Source organism: Pithys albifrons, chromosome 6 (assembly GCF_047495875.1).
Source record: "Pithys albifrons albifrons isolate INPA30051 chromosome 6, PitAlb_v1, whole genome shotgun sequence".
In the NCBI taxonomy this organism is placed as follows: domain Eukaryota; kingdom Metazoa; phylum Chordata; class Aves; order Passeriformes; family Thamnophilidae; genus Pithys; species Pithys albifrons.
Window position 1 is genome coordinate 33,668,066 of NC_092463.1, and position 23,265 is coordinate 33,691,330.

At 37.9% G+C, this 23,265-nt stretch overlaps 2 protein-coding genes across 8 annotated transcripts in view; both read right to left on the bottom strand.

The window, feature by feature from the left end:
* Positions 1-15,690, bottom strand: part of FSIP1 (fibrous sheath interacting protein 1) — a 71,426-nt gene extending 55,736 nt beyond the window's left edge. Inside the window, exons 1-9 of one of the 5 annotated variants that reach the window (XM_071558077.1) lie at positions 15,641-15,655; positions 15,467-15,587; positions 14,650-14,775; positions 13,076-13,256; positions 11,136-11,234; positions 9,637-9,800; positions 8,641-8,725; positions 3,679-3,782; positions 2,879-2,986 (exon numbers count right to left, since the gene is read on the bottom strand). In XM_071558077.1, coding sequence (XP_071414178.1) covers positions 2,879-2,986; positions 3,679-3,782; positions 8,641-8,725; positions 9,637-9,800; positions 11,136-11,234; positions 13,076-13,256; positions 14,650-14,769 — 861 coding nt within the window. In that variant the 5' untranslated portion in view covers positions 14,770-14,775; positions 15,467-15,587; positions 15,641-15,655. Of the gene's footprint in view, positions 1-2,878; positions 2,987-3,678; positions 3,783-8,640; positions 8,726-9,636; positions 9,801-11,135; positions 11,235-13,075; positions 13,257-14,649; positions 14,776-15,461 lie in introns of all 5 variants that reach the window. The other 4 variants (XM_071558074.1, XM_071558076.1, XM_071558075.1 and 1 more) reach the window with 4 other exon arrangements.
* A 944-nt stretch (positions 15,691-16,634) lies between these two features.
* The window catches only part of GPR176 (G protein-coupled receptor 176), a 39,019-nt gene continuing 32,388 nt past the window's right edge, over positions 16,635-23,265 (bottom strand). For all 3 annotated transcript variants that reach the window (XM_071558078.1, XM_071558080.1, XM_071558079.1), the window contains exons 2-3: positions 21,218-21,470; positions 16,635-19,544 (exon numbers count right to left, since the gene is read on the bottom strand). In XM_071558078.1, coding sequence (XP_071414179.1) covers positions 18,437-19,544; positions 21,218-21,470 — 1,361 coding nt within the window. In that variant the 3' untranslated portion in view covers positions 16,635-18,436. The remainder of the gene's footprint in view (positions 19,545-21,217; positions 21,471-23,265) is intronic.

Genomic DNA, 23,265 nt, shown 5'->3' on the forward strand with positions numbered 1-23,265 from the left:
AGCAGTCACAGGGAATGCTTCACCCATAATAAAATTCAAATGTGGGAGAGGAAGAATCCAAAATCAGACTACACAGGTTTAAGTAAGTCTTTTATTCCACTTTGATAATAGAGTTAGGAGCTTTTTAAGGAGATGATCTAACACAGACTAGAGTAACCCACAAATTACCATTCTTGTTCATGATATCAAAACATACAGCAGCATACATGTTCTGTGAGGTGATCTACTTAATATTGGATATTAATAGTAAAATCTCTATAAATCCATGCCAACATGGTAGTGGCATGTGCCAAATACAAAATGTGCATAAATGACTCTTTAATTCTCTGAAGGACACAAGACTAAAGAAAAAGTAAACCTAGTAACTACACATTTTGAGAGAATACTTTTGCAATCAGTAAAATAAATTAAAAAGAAAAGGCCACTACTGCCTAGGTCAGAAAGCTTTGTTTACTAACAGAAAGCTGTTTAAAACATCTTCAGATCTTCAAATGCTGATGTTTATCAAACAGAGAACCATCTCCTCAAACTGAAGTATGTTGTTGATCAAGAAAGAAGAACAGAAGAGACAGCATCATTAATAAAACATTGACCTTTCCAACAAGATGAGAAAAACAAAAAACAAATCCCCCCAATACTCTCCCTCCAGTTTCTTCCTATTCAAAGTCAGGATGAAGTCCTGTTTCAGCTGAACATTTTGTCACCCTTGCATGGGCTTGCAATGCAAGCCAAGCCTGTTGCAAGCAGATCCAACAGAATAGCTTCAATCTTTTCATAAATGCACAGATACAAGATTAAATAATGGTCCAGTGAGCTTTAATTTTGTTCCTCTAATATGCAAAAAAGTAAAAGTACACTAAAAATCAACTCTCCTAAGCAGCAGATCAAAATTAGACCAAAAAACCTTCCATTGCAATTTTTAAGGATAACTATGTCAGCTAAGTCAAACATCTCTGTGCAACATCATTAACGGATGAGTATTTTACATAAACAAAAAATTCAATCTGCAAGCTCAGTGTTCATGTCTGAAAAAATTATATTTAGCATCCTAGGTAAAGTGAGGGAACAAATGTCAGGTAAACAGGAAGACTGCTGAAATTTAAAGAACTTGAAGTTTTTCATCCGATGAACAGAAGTGCTGAGTGTGGCTGATAGTTTTAAACCTCTGCACATGAACAATCAACAATCAGCAAAGGATATGCTACCTGTGCTTCTACTTTATGTTACTAATTGTGAAAGAAAAGTCACTGTTAAAATGCTGCACGTTTATATAATCTTAGTCATTCGTCCACCAGATTTTCCTGTTATGGACTCCCTAACTTATATTTGTCCCACAAAGCTCTGAAAATGCCAAAACATGCTGTGTATTTACTAGTTTCTCTAGAGCAAAAAGAAATTTTCAACTACAGACCAAATTACTTTCAACCTAGAAATCACACTCAAGTTGGGTAAATTACCTCTCTGTTTAATGTCACAAACCATGGGTAGTTCTCTGTTTCCATAACCAGTGTGGATTGAGATGAAGAAAACAAACTCAGAGTCTTCACAACTTTATTAGAAAATACATAAAAATAAAATATTGGAATAGACAATTAAAAATAACACCATTGCATCTGCTTTTGCTTCTCTCCATCTAAGCTGTTATTTAGCCTACTGAAAAATAATTTACTCCAGGTCATCTTTAGCTGTATAAATTAAGAAGAAAGTGCACCTTGGATATATTTTGTTCACTCTATGCAGAGTTCACAACTTTTTTAGTAGATACTGTTATTCCACATGTACTTACAAATGTAGTGAAGTTCATAACATTACTATAGACTTAACACAATGTAATTTTAAATGTAAAGCAAACTAAAAAAGCCACCTAATTTCTTTACACAAAGCATTTTTCCAATATTTCTTTTTACTTATTAAAATGCAATTTTCTTGAAGACTTATATAAAGTTATATTTTTGAGGATGTTCATTCTATGAAAACACATTTCTTTAGCATATATGATACCATATATAGTTGAAAAGTACTGCAAGTTCCTAGTATGATTTGTCAAATGAAATTTTATCTTTTCATCCTAGCAGACCAGTGAATGCTCCTGTAAAACAACAGAGCCTCCAAGAACACCTTCACTTTGATATTCCCCTCAGAGCATTAAGAAATAAAGGCCATCTCCAAGATCAAAAGATTATTTGATGTCTTCACATTACTGGAAATCATTTTGTTGCACAGACTCTCCTAAAAGAAGTGAATGGTGGGAAATCAAATACTCCTTTTTTTTACTCTTTGTGAGAAAAGGTATTTTTACTTATTTCAGATTCTGTTATTCACTGCAGTATGCAGACTGTACACTCTTTAACAACTTTACATTAAAGTATAAATGTCTAATACTTAAGCAGACTTTGTCTACTCTGTGTACTTTTAAGACAGATGGAGTCAGAAGCCGCAAAAAGATGTCATGTTATCTTTCTAAATGTACATGTAAGCTTCATCAAAGTGTATTTCCCCAATTGCTGCATTTCATGTCCTCAAAAAATTCTTGTTGGGAGTTTTTTAAAGTAATTGTTGGCCTTTCTATCTTAGACTACAGCACTAGCAATTCAGATTGATACTCTGCAAGGTCACGGTTTATACAGAGAAAAATAGGTCATCCACTTCAAGAACAGTCCTAAGGCTCCTTCCACCTGTGCCAAAGTTTTCTTTTAAGGTCTTCTGTTAGCAAAATTAACCAAGAAACCAATGAGAATTCATTTCTGGAGACAAATTCAATACAATGCCTCCAGCTTTTCTCTCCTATCTCAGTAGGGTAGGACGGTAGGATCAATTTTAGATTGACTGCAAAAACAAGCCAAATACAACAGTACAGTACAGATTAAAGTTGTCATACCTCAAGACCTTGCAATTCAATTCCATCTTCTGTATCTTTCAATAGTTCAATTAGTCTTTTCCTTTCTCCCTCAAGCATAACAAACTGGTTTCCTGAATCCTTTGCTAGCTGAAATATTTACAAAAAGAAAAAATAAACATACTTTAGAACTCCATTAGCTCAAAACCCACCAAAACAAAGTTTTTTAGCTCTGTGAAATTAACATCCAAATCTGGCTTATATAATACAAATTATCTGTGACAGAAAAGTATAGGATTCTACATATAATAAATTTATAATCTTATAATAGTCTCTGACATAGTGGGGAGTCAAATATTATTCATTGGATGAGTAATCATTATGGGTACAACATCTTCACAAGAAAAAAAAGTATGAAAACCAAGGGATGTATTTTCTGACAAAAAGGGGTCCCATGCAGGCTATACATATGCACCCTGTATACCTATCCCTTACCAATGCATAAGGACATCTTACTTTAACTTAACAGCTAATAAAAGTCTTAGGAAATATTTGCCCTTAAAACAAGCTATGTCCAGGCACAAACAGAACAATTCAGTTTACGGTACTCTTTAGCAAATATATAAAAGAATTATCCTCACCAATTTGAGCATCCTAGATGAGAACTACCTTGTACAGTACTCTGACATAAGTAACAATTTTAACAGCAATTTTTTTTAATTTATGCTTAATTAGCTTTTAATGTTTCTGATTTAAAAAAAACCTGCCTCCAGAAGTACTTACAGACTAATTTTTAGTTAACATTAAACAAAATGTTAATGATTTTATGCTTTAATGCTCACCTCAATGTTCTTCTTAATGAAATCCTGGTTGCTTTTATTTTTGCTATATGTTTTCTCTGCTGTTTTTTCTAATTCCGTTTCTAATTCACTTGGATAATCTGAAGCTAGAGGAAGAAAAGTTTCTAAGTTATAATCATTCCTATTGTGAGCTGCAATAACAGCAATTCCATTTAAATCTTTAGCAAAGTTTATAAAGAAAACCTTTTGTATGGTGTTTTCATTATTTACATAAACAATATGGTTATATTTAAAACATAACTACTGTCAAAATCTATTTTCATTTTTAACTTTTTATTATATGAGATCATTCAATGTGACAAAGGCTAAAATACTTTTGGATTTCTGACCTCAAAAATGTTAAACATGGCGGCTTTCAAAGCCACGGCATTCCTTCAAAGCCTATCAGCGCTGCAGTTTTCTCATCAGTAAAAAACCAGACAATAATTTTTTCGAAAACCACAGAACTATTTGGAGATGCATCAAGTACATTTTTCTAAATAAACCAGCTGAAAAACAGATGATATAGTTGATATTATTATAACATAGCTTATAAAATAAATTTTGCTAAAAAATAAAACCCATCATAGAGCTGTAAATCTATTAAACAGACACATGATATTCTAATAACAACGGGTTTCTATCCATCACAAACAAAGGGGCATGCATTCTGAGACTTTTTCCAGAGACTTTTACCAAGTTTAAAATAGCAATTCCTTTATGAACAGCAAATACTTATCACATTAAATAAGAAGTCTAAGCAAATACAACCAACTTCTAAATCTCAAGAACTATCAAAAGTAGACATTGTACTTTCTGGTTTTCTGTGAAGTAGTGATTTGTAAAATGGGTGGGCTCTTTGCCTATAAAAAACCAAATCTGACATGTTAGATAATGGAAGACAGGCTATGGCAGTTTACATGGTAGTACCTTTTTTTCCGAGTGAATAGATTGATAGCAAACTCTCAAGGACATGAAATAAATTCCATGCATCCTTTTACACACAAACCTTAAAGCACTGAGGAGTTGAATCTGACCAAGAAAACCCATCACAGTTCAAATGCACAACTGTTTACTGAAAGCATCCCAAACTTAAACATTACCAGGCAGTATCTTGAATCTGTCAAGGAACTGGGCCATATAAGAATTTACCAATCAATACAAACATGAGAAGTTGCATCCTGAAATAAGCAGAACACATTAAACACCAACATAAAATGCAATATATACATTACTTTTAAACTGTATCTTTCTCTTACTGTAGAATAGCGTTTTTGAGAAGGAGCTACATACAGAACATCTCAGAACATTCAAGAAAAGAAGGGACAGACATGGATCACTGAGACAAAGGAAACACTGAAGATTGCCACGGGTAAGTAAAAGAGAGATTGCAGCTCAACACATTTTTCATGTGAGTTTGGGTAGAATTGGTATAAATCTCAATGAGACTGCTGAAGTAATAATATAAAACTGATGTATATGTTCTTCTTCACAAGTTACGCTCCTCTTGTTCAAGGTCTGCTTTGGGACAGCTGTGACACAGAAATCCAAAAGCAACAAAAACAGTAAGCCTTAACTCTTCAGACACCACATCACGAGCTCCCAGCAGAACCAGTAAAAGTCAATTAAGCAATGTATTGCCCACAAGCTGCAAGCAATGTCTACTCATCCCAAAGAAGGAGCATGTAGAACAGCTCAAATAGACCAAGCAATAGCAAGTCCCAACCATGCTTGTACTGGAAGCTTCAGAAGTCAGTGCTGTCCTGAACATTGATAATGAAACCTACGTTGCCATTCAAGGGCACTCCAACACAACTCTGAAATTCTGAAGGTAGAAGATGAGAGTCAAGCTTCATCTTAAGGGAGGAATGAAGACACATGATAGGAAGACAGAAAAATGAAAAGCACAGCATTGGTCCAGCCCACAAAGCTGAGGTTGTATATTAGTGGACTAAGTGATAAAAAGATAAGGGAGCTGAGGTCCATGTTCAAAAATTAAAACATGCAATCATATTCTAGAAACTGCAGAGATTCTGCTGCCACTGACGGTTCAGCCTTGAGGAACGCACGTTTAAGTCCTTGTCATCTTAGTCAGTCACCAGGAAGATACACTCCTATTTTCATAGCCTGGTAGATGACAAAGAAATAAACAATTGCAGCTGATAGCAATGACTGAAGCTATTTTTCATATGTCACAACACATGTGAAAAGTTACTAAACCACACAAATCTGAATTTCAAATAGGGAAAGGACAGAGGCATAAAAGCACAATTCCATTTATTTTGAAATGTTGGTCACGCTACACTACTACCAGCATCTTAAATATCTATACAGTGCACATTAACAAGTGATCTCTAAAACAATCAGTAGGTGTTTGAGTTTTGCCGGAAAGTACTTAATCCGTAAAAGTAATGCAGACTTCACAATAACCAGCATAACAACATAAAATAAGTAGTCTGAAGATTTGTGTTTGTCACAAATCCATACAATTTCTGCTGAAAATAAAAAAAATTACAGAATAGTTGCAACTATATACAGCACCACTCATCATTTTTAGATAGTTTCTTGAATATAAGCTTCCTAATTAAAGTTACAATACCCTAGAGTAATAGCAAAGAAATTTTTAAAAGAATTTCCCTGAAGAACCAATGATACATTTTAGAATATGTTATACACCTCTTCATTTTGAAATGAAAGGCAAATGGTTTTATAAACCCAAAAGTAAAAATTTTCATAGCATGTTGAGTAAAATGTTTTAGATAAGTCACAAAACTATTCTCTTTCATTATCTGCAAAAAAATGTAAGAACTGTTGCCATTTCAGTAAGCAGCCTTGCTTTTTCCCATGTCATAGGCCTATCCACAAAGGGCGAGTCTTCATTACCCACCCATTATACATGTTGTTAAGTCATATTTAAAAATACAAATGATACAATTAATAAAGCTTACCCTTGCTTTTTTGAGTTTTATGGCAATCATAATCTTCTGGATTAATTTGTGTGTGAAATACTGAAGTACCTACTCCATTTTTTTTAGCATACAAGGGATCTGCAAGGAATTTTTCAGCAAAATTTACTTGAAGTGTAGTTAAGATCTACCTTCATGTGTACTATACTGTAAGATCTCACACATGAAAGTGAAAGAAATTCACTTTGATAAATTACAAAAACACCATACTTCTCAAGAAATAAACAAGGGGGAAAGTGTAAGATATGATTTATGAATAAGTATGCTGTTTCATACGGATAAGTTTTTAACTACTGCCTATAGAGGACAATTAATCACATTCTCAAAGATACAGCCCAAGGCCCAAAAATTCAAATGCCTCTGCAGACACCATGTGGTGAGTCATCTAGATATTTGAATGAAAATAAAGTGCCCAGGTTTTCACAGCTGGTGTCTGCCTGTGCATGAAATATTAGATTTCCAAGTGGCTTAGGTCAAGGGTATAGTCTAGAAAAACAGTGTTCAAGCATCCCATTTGTTTCTGCCACACAAAGAAAACACATCAGTCATAGTATTGACATGTGTCCACTAGAAATGTAAATTGTGGTAGTAACTTGCAGCCTATACACTTAGCACTTGCAGAAAAGAACCCGTATTTCAAAGAACCACATGAATTACATGTTTTTCACAATGAAAAAAACAGACAATATCCAGAATTATGAAGTATAACGGACTCAAAAGTATAATTTTGATACACAGAGCACAGGGTAATGAATGTAGGGCCATTTAATGAACTCCTGATTTACATTTCTGCTGTGAGTGAGCCAGAGGGTTTTGCTGTGCCTGTCAGGCTGAGACACTTAAGTTATCAACAACTGTATACCTGGAACTTGTGCTTGATTTCACAGCCCCATTAAAAGCTATCATTAAGTAGCTCCCCTATATAATCTATTTAATAAAGTGCTATCAAATTCAAGTTCTGAGAAGCAAAATATATGAAGTGTATTCCTTTTTGGTATCAACCAGCGCAGCTATCAGGGCATTCATTTAAATAAACAAATACATCAATAACTAAACAAGACCTGAAAAGTAAGCCACTAGCACGTTACAGAAAAATTAAGATAAAGATCAAGTTGGAGGAAAAATATAAATCTAAACTATGCAGAGTTTTGTCAGTAAAGTACACCAGAACCGTATGATGCAGGAATCACTTTTGAAAAAAGGTTTGTTAGCAGTCACATAGTCTTTCTTGTCTACCGTTTTCTTAATATATCCTGACATCTGCTGGAGACTTTTTAAATATCACCTGTATCAAATTCTGTTTTCTTCCCTTAACTCGCACAGAAATAAGAGTAGGTTACTTTGTCATAGTAAGTTTTGTTGAAATGCTTTAACTACACATTGCTACCATTATTGCGCATGTATGTCCAACATTCAAGCTGAGATTTTTGCTCAGTAACAACCATTCAGACCCCAAATCTTTGTTCTCTCCCCAACAAGAAGGAAGACAGGATGCACCACAATTCTGTTTCCTTTCAACCATGAAACCCCTTCAACAAAGGTATACAGATGGACAGGATGCAAAATGTGCACATCACTGACACAACTCTGAGAATTTCAGCACACAGATTATTCAAACAGCAATTTTACATGGTATATTCGTAACAAATTCAGTTTGGTTTTGTGCTCCCTCCCCCTCACAAGAAACCATGTGTGTTTGCCAACAACTTCAAAAATGCAATCTTTACTTATCCTGGAGTCCTACACTTCTGGAATATCCAGTTCTTTGAAAAAATGCAGTTTCTATAAACAAAAGTAATGGTAAAGCACAATTTCTATATTTGTGCTAATTATTGCAAAAATTATTTCAGTTGATTTTTTAAATATTCCATTTATGCACTTTTTCATGCAAGTATTATTCTATTGCCAATGTTTGAAAGTTTTATTTTTATCATATCCAACAAAAATATGAATACTGATCAGGATAATTATATCAGGATATTTACTTCTCTTTACTTACCAGCCGTATCCTGCCATGGTGAGAACAAAGCTAAAAAAAGGTTTGTGTTTTCTCTCTCCTCATGGCTTCCTGTGGTTCTGATAGACTATTCAACAGGAATAAAGCATAAATATATAGATACATGCACGTATTTAAAGTAAATTCTTTCAAATGAAACATATTGTCTGCTTATCAAGTCTAATGAACGTCAGACCCTACTAAAAATTCCTTGTTTAGTGGCAACATCTACTTATTTTCTTCTTCAGGTTATCTGAACATTTCCTGAAGTTATGATAAAAGCATGGTAGGACTTTAAAACCTCTGTTACATATTGTCTCTTATTTGCAGATACATTTCACAAGACAAAGTAGTTCTGTCATGTATATGTGGCCCCAAATCCAATGAAATTATGAGATGCAGTCAAACCAGTCATATCTTTTTAGCAACTCACATTTGTATTCATGCAAAATATACACCACTGCCTCAGAGGAAATACTAACATGTTTCAAAATTTAAAGTGCCATTTAACTGCTAGAGGCCAGCGTAAGAATAGTGTGAAGGAATTTGTGCTGTAACACAAATTAGGCCTTCTTAGGTCTTTTTCAGGCAGCATCTCTAATTTCTTCAACAATAGGGTACTCAATAGACAGGCCGAAGAATGGTCACACTAGAGGAGAACAAACACTTTTCAGCCTGGGTTCACAGACACTGCCTCTTGTCATGCTTTATCATGCCTGCAAGTAGTGAACTGAAGCATAATACTATACTGTGCTAGTAGACCACACCTAGATAGCTGTCTATTTGGCAATCAGACTCAACAATTTTTAAGGACTTCTTTCAAAGCCTGCCTGGCCAATATGTATTAAAATCTATCCAATGTTCCTTTTGAAGACCCAATTCTTCACTGTTTTCAGCCACCTGTGAGTTACTTTTTAAAATAATGCTTCTGTGAAATGTAATTCTGTAAGACAGTAGTCTAAGATTCACCAGTCACAAAATAAGCAGAACACTTCTAACCTGAAGTTCTTCCCAAAGCACTGTCCTCATTTCTTTGCCTTGTTTTTTAATTGCTTTCTCCTTAAGATGTTGCTTTTCAAGTATTGTGTCAAGTTTATTCATTTTCTTTAGAGCTGTTTGAATCTGAGGATCTACATTTCTGTCTTCAGAACACTGCAAGTTTTCTGTAGAACATATTTAAAACTTATGTTAGCTTGAAGCTCATCAACTCAAAAAAAAACCCCAAACAAACACTAAAAAGTATAACAAGCAATCATAGACAAGAGTACAACTACTGTCAAGCATATATCTATATCATGTTAACTTCTAAACCTGCAGGAAAAAATACAGAAGCCTTTGCAACACAATGCTGAATCAATCTCTGGGCTGTAGCTGTTGGATATGGAGGTGTGGGAGAGGAGGAGACACCCATTTGGGGCAAGTGATTCGATTCAAAGCTGTAATGGAAGAGTAACAACATCTCCACAGTACCAGCAAAAATCACAAAGTAAGCTTAAAGTCTTCAGCCTGACTAGTAGAATATATGTTGAAATGAGTCATTCTGGGGTTAAGAGAGACTCTCTAATATCTCTACCTTTAAATGTTACAGAAGTTTCAGTCTTGAATTATATCTCAGCCAAGCCAGACTCTGATTTTGGTTCTAAAAAGTGTTGCTATGAAAAATAGAAATTATGAAACATTATGAAAACTACCATTACCTAATTAATGAAGATCTCTGCACTCTTTTTTTTTCCTAAATATGCAGATTAAAATTTGTGATCACTTTCAGGTTCCAGTCTGTCGTCTTTCTGGCCAAAAGCAGTTTCCATATCACAAGTAGAGGAAACACTTGTAGCACTGTCCCTATCCCACAGACTTGCAAATTTTAGAGTGCTGCAATACTCTCTTTCATTTTCTAATCATTTGAGATCAAATGCTTTACATAGCCCTTGAGCCAAGTATTTATTGTGATGCATTTGGTCTACTTCATGCCACAAAAAGGGTGAGTGATACAAGGGGAAAGCTATAAAAATCTAAGTGAGCTCTAGGGAAAATCCACGGACAGATGGTAAAAAAAGAGCACTTATTTCACTTATTTCAACTGACCTAAATCCATCAGATGGGTTTAAACTTAAAACCACGGAGTGAAATTTTGAGGTTAACTTCTATTCAATTTCTGTTCTGAAGAAGTGAGTACCATGTTTGGTGACCTGCATAGTTGCACTGGAGAGAATCACCCCCGGATTCTGCCTCACTAGACTGACCGAATGTATGTAAAACTAAATTCTATCATAACATTGAAGAAAGTGAATATCCATTAATAAAACAATCAAATAATTTATCCAACATCTCTTGATAACACAATTCATGTATGTATTCAATTTGTAGTATTTTTTACTAACTACATAATATACACACCAATACATTACACTCCCAAACTCTCATAGAAGCTTTAGTAAGAAAAGGCAAATGAAAAAGTTTTATTGCACTGTTCACTTTATACACCTGAAAAGCAATACCTGAGTTTGCATTACTTGGTTTTCCTTGGGAAACTTCACAGAATTTCAAAGTCTGTGTTTCACTGCTATCATCTCCAGAATCTGAATTAGAGCTACATCCTGAAAAACACAGGGAGAAGCCTTCCACAATAATCCAGATCCATTTCTGTCAGTTAGGGATCCTCACTGAACCTCTGCAGTGGCTTAGTTTAAAAAAATTTATGTACTGGTACACCAGGAGTCATATTAAACCCAGGAGCAGAAATCAAGAGATTTCTTTTGGCCGAAATTCTATCATGAAATCTTAACTAAATCTGAGGAAGGTATCCAAATTTCTGCTTCAAATACTGGCTTTGCACCCCTAATTTTCAATAGTCAGAAGCTCCAGAAAGTTAATTCATTACCATTTATAGAATGACAGAAGAACACCATCTAAAGCACTCCTGCATGTGCTTTAATTATATCTCGCATGCATACACTTAAAGTATTTTATTAATATTAGCATTGTTCAGTCATTAAATACTGTACCTTGTAACCATAAATTCCAATTTTTTGGATAGGTGGAACACTGTTAGAATACAGTTTCTAAAAAATTATCATGATCTCTGTGAAACATTTGATAAAAACACCTTAATGAAAACACTTTCTAACGTGGTTCCGTGGAACACATTGTATTGGGTTCGCATGGACAGCGTTTGGTAGTGGGGGGGCTACAGGGGTGACTTCTGTGAGAAGCTGCCAGAAGCTTCCTCCATGTCCAGCAGAGCCAATGTCAGGCAGCTCCAAGATGGACCCACCGCAGGCCAAGGCCAAGCCAGACAGGAATGACAGTAACACCTCTGTGATAACATATTTAAGAAGGAAAAAAAGTTATGGCACAGATGTAATTGTGGCCAGAGAACAGTAGAGTGAGAATATGTGAGAGGAACAGCTCTGCAGACACCAAGGTCAGTGGAGAAGTTAAGGTTCCCCTGCAGCCCATGGAGCACCATGGGGATGCAGAGATCCACCCACAGCCCTTGGGGGAGACCCACACTGGACCAGGTGGAGGCCCAAAGGAGGCTGTGAGCCTGTGGGAGGCCCATGGTGGAGCAGGGGCCTGTCAGAGACCTGTGGATTCATGGAGAAAGGACCCCACACTGGAGCAGGCTTTTCTAGTAGGACTTGGGGCCCAGTGAGAGACCCAGCTGGAGCAGCCTTTGCCTGAAGGACTCCACTAAGTGGAAGTGACCCACTTTGCAGCAGTTTGTGGAGAATCATTGCCTGTGGGATGGACTCACGCTGGGGAAGTTCATGAACGACTGTTTCCCATGCGAGGGATCCCATCCTGGAGTGGGGAAAGACACTTATCCCTGAGCAGCAGCAGAAACAACTTGCGATGAACTGACTAACCCCCATTCCCTGACTCCCTGTGCTGTTGGTGAGGAGGAGGTACAGCTTGGAAAGGAGGGAAGGGTGGAAGCAGGTGTTTTTAAGATTTATTTTATTGCTCATCATCTTGCTCTGATTTTGTTAGTAATAAATGCAATTAATATCCCCATTTAGGGTCTGTTTTACCTATGACAGTATCTGGTGAGTGATCGATCTCTGTCCTTATCTCAACCCACGAACCCTTTGTTATATTTTCTCTCCCCTGTCCAGTTGCAGAGGGAGCAACAGAGCAGCTTTGATGGGTGCACTGCACAGACACAGATGGTTTCTCCTGATCTTTTAGGCCACCACCAAGGTGCAGATCACAGCTTACAAGACAAGACATATGTGTACTTGCAGTAATAACACATTTCTTTCACAGGTGGATTCCAAATGGTGAAGAGAAGTGAAGGTATGGACTTTCATCTTATTTTCTAGAATTTTAACTATTTGCAACCTCTTTCCCCTTCACCAGTAGAATTTTACTCAAACTATGCAAACTTGGTATTTGGTCTAGTCACAACACAAGAAAGTGTTAGTCATTTCCACACCTGACAACTCGCTGGGATTCTGAATACACTCCTGAAGAGAGAAAGTCCTGCTCTTTTCTGTGGTTTGATGATCTGATGTTACTTCCTGAACATCAGATTCCTCTCTTTTGTTTTCTATTGGACAGCAATCTTCCAGACTACCTCTCTGATAACCATCAGCCACACTGACATGTGTATCAACCTATGAAACACAAATTATTACTACGATGAAGACAGGATTATTTCGGAAGAAGATTTTGGGTAATCACAATACTCACATGCTATCACAAAGGTCGACAACAATTTAGTACAATACTTAAGCATACTTCTTAAATAAAATAACTATTTTTAGGTCTGATACAGAGCTCAGTTTCTTAGTTATCGCATTGATTCTCAAGTTCATCATTTCACAGTTGCCAGCTGTGGGACTGCCAGGCTAGGAAATTATTACAAAGGTAATAATCTCTGCTGCAGCAGAGATGCTGCGTGTTGCAAAGCACCCATCAGTGGCTGCAAATGGGTGAGGCCGTGGTACACACATGGACAACCAGTTAAGGTACTGCTGTACGACAGCCTCATCTATTTCTGGACACTGTGAGTGCTCTGCAACATGTAGCACCCCAATCTCTTGTTCATACTACGGAGAAAGGTTGAAACACTTATGCTTAATTCATCAGTCTCAAGTTATTTCAATTTTCATTCAGCAGCCTGTAAATTTAGATCAGAACTTGGATTCAAAGTTATCAGCTGTTAACCTAAATATTCAACTGTGAACCTATAAAAACATATTTTAATACTTCTTTGAAGCATCTAAGTATGAACCCATTCTACAGACAAGTGAGCAGAGGTACAACACAACTGGACTAAGCTAAGTAAATCAATCTAACTCTCTAATTCCCATCCCAGTTCCTACATCCCAACAAATTTATCACATATGCCATCCCCAAAATTAGGTTAATCCCCAATACTAATTTTCTCAGAGGATGGACGAACACCTAATTCCAACAAACTTTGCTGAATCCCTGGAGCTGATATTTCTTGGAAGACTATGAATTGCTTTCTAAACTTGATTCAAACATATCCTGAAAAAACTTTGTAGTCAAAAACTCTACTTGTAAGGATTGCTCAAATGCTTTCTTTTAATAAGCAAAGTAAGTTTTATTCCAACTTAAATTTAAAAGCACAAATAGGATGAAAGTGAAATTATTCAGATAATGCTCATGCATCAACAGCGTATACCTGTTATTTACATACTACTGACAGAATTTCAAATATTTTTCCTTAAAACATAATTTATTCATTAATCCGATTAAATATAAAGAGGAAGACAACCAAGTTTTCCATGCTGCAGTGCTGAATTACTCTTTTTATGGAAAATATAAAAGTTACAGAGATTCATAAAAGTGAAATTAAAAAGTATTCCATTGCTGTATAAGGAGCAGACGACATTCATGACTGTTCACATAAGCCCTTGGCATACCTGCAGAACCCAGAACTGCATAGGAAGCTAAAAAAGCAGAATATTACTTCTTTAGCATTCTATTATAAAGAACTAGGCATAGAGTTTCTAACCTGCTGAAGATGAGAAGAATTACCTTTTGCAAATGTGGCTCTGATGTTAATAACTCCATAGATGTATTTAAAGATCTACAATTAGGGTTTGAGCTAGATATAGTCCTTGAAATGTCATCCACGCTCCCACTTGTAACATCCATCGTTACCTAAAATTGGGAACAAAAACCTTGCAAACCATCAGTTTCATAAGACCATACAAGCCCTGTCATACTTTAGAGGCAAATCAAACAAGTTTCAAATCCCTTCTAGCAATGCCATGTAGAGAGATCTTCCCAGTTGAGACCAGCTTGCCAGTCAACTATGTACTTTTTAATATAGATACAAATGTGTATTTATATGATCAAGCCAAAGTATTCACATGTGCTTACTATCAAAGAAATTTTAAACGGTGTAAATCTTAAAAGTAACCCCACAACAGAGAAATTATCATGGCACATTTTTTCTTGCTTTTAAAAACCATTGGACTGGCAAAGCTGGCACCCACAAAAGAATTAGGCCATTTCAGAGACATCTTGAACACAATCAAAACAGGCAAATGAAATTTACGTTAAACGGGGGAAGTTCCCAAGTCCAAATTCCAAGTTCCCCATCTCAGCTCAACGGAGTTTAAACCAGAGAAATGCATGTTTCTCTGCAAAAGCTGGGTAAATTCCCAGGAATTAAACACCTTGAGTATGTGAGACGTGCTGGCAATTCTCCAAAAGCCGAAGTGAACACAACTGTCAAATTCAGCACAAGAGCCAGAGGAAACAGACTCATGTACACAGCTCCGTACCATGACACGGTATAAAAAGTGGGCAGAGAAGAGAAAGAGTAGTTTGTATCCACTCACTTCACCTCGTGCAGCCCGACTTCATCCCCCGCAGAGGCCTCTTTACAGCAATCACCACGTGCCTCCAGGCCCGTCGAAGCTGCCGCGCCGGTTCCCAGCACGGCCAGCCGGGAGCGCACCGGTGCCCTGAGGAGTTCCGCCCTACACGAGGCCCCTGCCAGCGGCGGAACCCACAGCACCTGAGGATTTGGGGCGGAGGGAATGCGGAGGGAGGGAGTGAGGAGCCCTGTCCCGTCCCGCCCCGTCCCCCCCCGTCCCGTCCCCCCACGGAAGCGCCGCCGCCGCCGTTGCCGTGACGACCGGCCGGGCGGAGTCTCGCGAGAGCGGCAGGCCCGCGCGCCGGGGGTGGTGTCAGCCATGGCGCCGGGGACGGTGCTGCTCCGTCCCGGGCCGTGCCCGGGGGTGAAACTGTGACCAGGGGTGTAGCCGTGCCCGGGGATACAGCCGTGCCCGGGGGTGCAGCTGTGACCAGGGATACAGCCGTGCCCGGGCATACAGCCGTGCCCGGGGATGCAGACGCTTCCAGAGATACAGCCGTGCCCGGGAGTGTAGCCGTGCGCAGGGATGCAGCCCTTGCCCGGGGATATAGCCGTGCCCGTCCCCAGGAGTGTAGGCGTGCGCAGGGATACACCCGTGCCCGTGCCCAGGGATACAGCCGTGCCCGAGCTCCGCCCTCTCCGCCGCGATGGAGAGCAGTTACAGTACTGACCCTTCTAAGCAGCATATCTGTGCTGTGAATTATTGTTTTATCTTTTGAAAGTCTTGTTTGCCGGGGCTCCTGCATTAATTGTGTCGTGTTGACTTGGCAACAAGGATAGATTAGTCACTTTTAAATAAACTCGTTAAAATTCTTACTCTATAGTCATTTTTTACTTGGAACATTCAATGTAACTAAGCAATCTAATTAATAAGGGGAGCGTAAATGCCTTCCTAATCCCATCCCTTTTCATATCTTTTCTGCATTCTCAGCTCGGTATCTAAGAAGGGCAGCTGAGGTTCCCACCACCTATCTGGACCCCTTGAAAACTGCTCCTTACTCCCAAGCCAAGAAGCTCCTGAACTATTAAGAAGTCAAGTGCACTGAAACCAAAGAGAAAATGGAGAAAAACTTATTTTACACACTAATTTATACACTTTTCTTTAAATATATTTTTATTAAAACATTTGCTTTTAATGTCTTGTAGAAATCCACCACTTTGGAATCATCAGAAGCTGGTGACCCTTTCCAAATATGTCAAAAGAAGGAAAGGTACATCTCCACATTCTGCTTCAGCAGAATTTTTTCTCACTTTTAAGATTAACTGATTGGATTTAGTAAGTTATTGTGAACTTCTATACCTCGTCCTGTTAAAAGTATGCTTTAAAGAAAACTACTTTCACAAACAGACAGTAACTACAGACAAAGGTTCAGCATGCAGCAAGGTGCTAAAGTACAGGAAAACTACAAGGAGTAAACAGACCTTATGAGTCTGTGCTTTTAAGAAGCTACCCACAGAGACAACAGTGAGTGCAGATGAAAAAAATTACTTGTGAGAGAACAAGGATTAAAATGTCAGGGTTACAATAGTTTTAGGTCACCAAACAGACAGATATAATTTAAAGTTCACATTCAGTATAAACGAGACAATATGCCTGTGATTATGCAGGGGGGCAAGCTGCAGCACAATGCCTGAATTCTCACAGAAAGGCTGGTGTGCTGATACCAGGGATGGCATGACTGTGACTCACCCGGGAATCAGGCACCAGATCTGAACATCTCATGTTCATACACTGGGTGGTCTACTCTGTGAGATGAGTGGAGCAGGATGGTTGGCATCTATATCTGTGAAGGTAGAAGAAGAACCTCCCTACCTCTGTCAGTTGTGAGAAACTACATTAATAAACTTTTGCCTTTTGAGGTGTGTTACCACCTTCTTCACTCAGCAGTTCAGTTGTCACTGAGACACTCGGTGTCTATTTGTGAGTCTCTCTATCTGTAAGACCGACTCAGAAACTGTCACGCTTAGAGAAAGCCTATTAGCATTCCACACACACTTCTTTGATTTGCTAGCTTTCCCATAAGAAAACAGCAGAGTGCACCAGCAGGTAAGTTTAAGGTTTACCCCTGTATTACTTACACAATGCACACATTACACTGTTGGGACATTTGTATATGGCCTTTATTACAGGATCAAAGTGTTCTATTTATGCCCTTGGCACATACGTACTTGTTTATTGGAGTCAGGATTTGTCCTGCATTGTCTCCAATCCAGTTTTACTTAAAACTATGAGAATATATGTGGGATCTTTATAAAAAAGGTCTTTCTCAGGTTTCACACATGTGTTGATTTGAGTATCCTTGGCTTTGTAGAAGTTCTAGGCCAAAATATGGTGGTTTAGGTTTTAAAAAACTTCATGGTTTGGCAGATGCTTGGTAACTAATAAGTGCAAAAAACTTCAGTAAGCTTTAACACTGATTGAATAAATGGGCTCAACAGAAACAAATGCACTTAATAGTCCATCTTACTTTGTTAATGAAATGTGCAGAATCTCGCTGTGTCTGTTTGCAGGAGAGCAGGACTTACCCGTGCTGTATGTCTTGTGCTCTCTACGGCATCTCCTATTAAGTTACTTTGATGCCTAGTCCATTTTAATACAACATGAGGTTTCCCAGAAAAGTGACTGCCGTATTAGTCCATAATTCAGTCAGAGTTCCCAAAGCCATATGTAGTTTTTGAAAGCTAATCAGACAGGTATCATCGTAAGGATATCAGAGATAAAACTCAGAATTTCCATCTTTTGATATATTATTTTCATTAAATATTTCATATTAAGGAACACTTGTGTGTACATTTCCCTTTTGTTTGTTCATTTAAATTATATTTGGTACAAGAAAAAAATCAGCCAGTAACAAAATTTCAACATAATAAAGATCCATGGGATCACATTTATAATAGAAAGTGACCTTCCTCTGTCACTTCAAGCTGCTGCTCTTACTAAGAATCCACCTTGGGAAAAATGCTGACTTTATTGTTTCTGCTGACTTTTCTTTCTGCTTTACATTTGGACTGTTTTGTCTGGATTAGCTCTTCAGGGGTATTCCCCAGAGGAGGCAGGAGTCGCTTCTTACTGTTTCGGTTTTCTGAGAGCCACTGTGGAGGCAGCTCAAAGGGTCCAAAACCAAACTGCATGGAATACTTGTCATTTCCTATATCAGCTTCTGTGGGCATAGCTGGGGCCACCTGAGCTGCAGAGTCTGCAGCTGTCTGTGGTACAAATCTGTGAACCAAAGTCTGTCCTATCTCTAAACTGGTGGTAGGAATTTCTTTCTGTTGCAAGTCACCAGAGCCAATGGATTTGGTCTCATTCTCTTCATCTTCCATGGGCTTGAAGATCTGTTGTTGCCCAATATGAAACATCTCCAGAAGTTGGCTTCCCGAATGGACATTGGGCTCCAGATTATCATCTGCAACACCACCTGAGCTGACAATGTTTCTCCTGCTAAACCTCCGGTGCAGCTGAACTATTGTCCCCACTAAGCACTTCCGTACTGATTTGTTAACAGTTAAAAATAACAAAGGGTTGGCCAGCAAAGAGACCTTGGGCAACCAAATGGCAGTGAGGAGTAAGAAGACTGAAGTATCTGAAATATTGAGTATGGTGCGGTAAATCACCAAAGTCACATAGGGGATGCTGCAGAAAATAAATATCATGACCATAGAAAGCAGCATGACATGAAGCTCAGCTTCTCGCTGGGAGGCATATGGGATAGAAACTGTATTCTGAGGGGTCCTTAATGCAGCTATGATGACTTTTTTCTTCTGGCTGGCACTCAGTGCTCTGCGAATAAGAATCATAAAGAGAAATACCACAGCCACTGGTGCAATCACAGTGGTGATGTTATAGATGATGACATATATCAGGTGGCCAAGGGAGTAACTCCAAGATTCTGAACAGGTGGACATGGCATAAATATCAGACACATTGGTGACAACAAATACTGGAATGCTGGCCACTATTGCATGGGCCCAGATATAGATAACCAGGTCTCGGGATTTTGCATCAGATATTTTTCTTTCCAGAGGGTATAAAACAGAGTAGTATCTGTCAAAACAAAAATAGAATTATAATTGATACAATGCAAAGGGGGAAGTTTATAATGAGCATTATAGATAGATAGATAGATAGATAGATAGATAGATAGATAGATAGATAGATAGATAGATAATGCCCCAAATTCCTAGCAGGATTGTCAACTAACTACCTGCTTATGGAATCAAAAAAAAAACACCAGAAAACCAAGGGTCTGCCTTTGCAGACCTGTCTATAGAGAAAAAGGAATACTGAAACTTCAGGATCACATTATTGGTAGTGAACTATGCTTTCAATAATTGGGACTATATCACTTTGCCTGATGCATGTGAACATTATTTTGAAGATTTCATCATTTAGTTACTTGTAAACTAGAACAGTATGTTGCACACAACTCAGAATTTCAAATAACATGATGGAGGCATAGACACATCACATTCAATAGCCAGACTCATAGTTAATTTTAAAAGCTGCTTTATGATAAGATCTTTTCTCTGAATATTTGGAAAAACTTGTTGGTGACAAATTATATGTATCCATCTATTGGAAGTACAATGGTGTTGGTTTTGCACAAGCTGTGGCTGGCACAGTCCTGAGCAAGAACTGCTGAACACTGAACATTCTGTTTGCATTTAAAAAAAGGAAAAGTGCATCTCTGACATGCACTTCAAATTTTAGACTGATTCATTGTTTGCTTACTACTGTACTACTGCTCTGGACTTTTAATCTCACAGAGTTTTCAAGACAGACCTAGCTCTTCACACTTATCATTATGAGTGGTAGGAGTTTGTGCTTTTTGTGAGGAAGATCACAAGGTTTTTTGCAAAAGGGCAAATGATATGCTGTTTCAGTGGCAACACTGGTGCACATTGCAGACAGTGATACTGCATTTGTCAAGATATTAACATGAAATAAGAAATGTATTACTTTATTAGGTATACAGCTTGATTTTGTAGAGCTAATATATTCTGCGGTGACATATAAAAGACTGAAAATAATTTTATCTAACACAAGTAAGTCCACTGTTTTAGTGTCCTGTATTAAACCAGTATCTACCATTCCTTAAAAATATCTAACATGCAGTCACTGTCAAGGTGGTAGAGCTGTGCATTTAGGTGGGATCAGTGACTGATAATAATTTGCAAAATGAATGGAATCAAAAAACTTAGCCAGTCCAAAGGGCCGCTTTTGTTTTAGACTGATCTACATTTACAAAAGCTCTCTGAACTAATTCTGGTTGTATTAATTTTTCTTTGTTTTTTTAAAACAAATCTACATTTGAAATTTGACATTGATGGACAATATATCTCAGGCACTGTTAAGTCTTTCTAACAGGCAACAGCTTTCAACTGCCACAGTTTAAAATGTGCATTTTATCTATAGTCTGAAGTTCTCTGCTTTTAAGTTCCATTACTAACATTATTAACAGGAAGAAAGTATAAAAACTTCTCTGAACATAAATCTGTACTCTGAAAGTCCTTTATAAATGTCCTGAGACATCAGAGTAAACTGAAAACTAAAGATTTTCACTGTTAAAAAAATACTTATCCCAAAACATTCTAGAAAGAAACCATACACTGTGAACAACGCACCAGAACAAATGCAAGACAATATAAGATGGAGAAAACAATTTCAAAGGGAGAAAGAAAGAAAAATCCAGGATCATGGCAAATTTGCTCCCTTACCTGTCAAGAGCAATGGCTGGAAAACTAAGTATGGTCACTGAGCAGAAGACTTTGTGCAGAAACTTGGCAATTCTGCAGAAGAGCATTGTGTAGATCCACCAGCAGCAGTGTGGACTGGCACTAAGAGCAATGTCAAAAGGCACACAGACTAGACTGGCACAGATCCCCGAACAGGCCAAATTCCTAATGAATCGTTTTGTTACAGATTTAAGTAGAGATGTTCTGCAAGTTGACCACAGCACCATGGTGTTACCTGTGAGCAGAGACAGGAAGCATAAACAAAGGAAAACAAACAGACAAACAAACAACTATCCCCAAGTCCCAACAACAATAATCTTAACAGATTTGAATGTTCCCTGGTACTGCAAATAAAAATACTGTTTTTGAGTTTGCCAGGTGTCACTGCTTTGAATCATCACATTGCTCAAACTAGGAAGTCTGTAATGGCTAGTGGCTTTATAAATCAGAAGACTGAAAACAATTATTCCCCAGCTATCTCCTCCCAGCTTCTGGTAATGAATGAATTAGGGAATTTTAGAGCCAAATGCCTATGCAAAATATCCAAACTGTATTTTTAGATGCTCATGTTCATTCCAGCATTAAATGATCCATCTTGAGTATTCAAATACAGAAATTGGCTAAAGTGCTCATATTTTAATAATTAGTGCATAGTCCTTTTTTAAAGATAAAAAAACAGTGTAAGTAAATACAAAAATAATTAAAATATAAGTATGTAGTTTTAAATTGTTTGTCTCTAAGTGGATCATAGCAGCTTGTTTTTCTTTCCTCTGACCACTTCACTGGCACAGATAGGCCTGTGGGAAGCCATATCCAGAAGAAATTTGCCTTTCTCCTCACCCCAAGAGTTTCTATATGTACATAATAACATGTAACTAAACAGATGGGACAGGTAGAACAGAAAAAAAAAAGACTTGATACACATAACTTCACAGATATGTTTTGGATATTCAAGCCCTACACATTTGTTTCAAATAGCTGAATGGATGGCAGTGAAGCACAACTACAGAAAAAAACCCCAGCATTAGCTATGACAGTATTTTTCTCTTATCATTGCTTCTTATTCCATCCAGATCTCATAAAGAAATATTAGGTGACAGAAACAAATTCTCCATCACAAATTTACCTATAATTCTACCTCACATAGCAAGAACACAAGAGTAAATGAAGTGATCTGTTCGTACTGTATGCACCTCTGGGCCCTTTCTAACACATATCAAGATACCAGAAAATTCACAGGATTTTCTCTCTTCTTTAAAAACCTATCTTTAGAAAGATCATAGTATCATAGAATGGTTTGGGTTGGAAGTGACCAACCCCCCTTTTGTAAATTCCAACCCCCCTGACATGAGCCAGGACACCTTCCACTAGACCAGGCTGCTCCAAGCCCCATTCAACCTTGCCTCGAACACTTCCAGGGATAGACATCACAAGGTCTGTGGGCAATCTGGTCCAGTGCCTCACCACCCTCACAATAAAGAATTTCTTCCTAATGTTTAATCTAAACCTACTCTCTTTCAGTTTAAAGCCATTCTCCCTTGGCCTATCACTAAACGCCCCTGCAAAAGGTCCCTCTCCAGCTCTCTTGTAGCCACCTTCAGGTACTGGAAGGGTGCAGTGACGTCTCTGTGGAGCCTTTTCTTCTCCAAGCTGAACAATCTCAACTTTCTCAGCTTTTCTAGCTCAGGTGCTCCAGGCCTCTGATCTATGGAGGCAAGAGGACCATCACTAGCACAGCTGACTGAGGCACACATATTCTACATCACATAACCTGGTCCCACCTTTCCAACCCTGACTCCACAGATGCTGCTTTTCTCCTTTATTTATCCCAGAGATGTACTGTGCAGTATAGTCGAAGTGCAGGTACCAGCGTATCAGAGTACCATCTACCAGTGTACTGCTTGACAAGATAACTCCATTTATTTTGAACCAGCTGGACAGCTTGCAAAGTAGAATTTAGCTTCCCACCTCCCAGAAAAGTTTAATTGTTCTTAATGGAGACCATACCAACAACCATATGTTGTTGATAC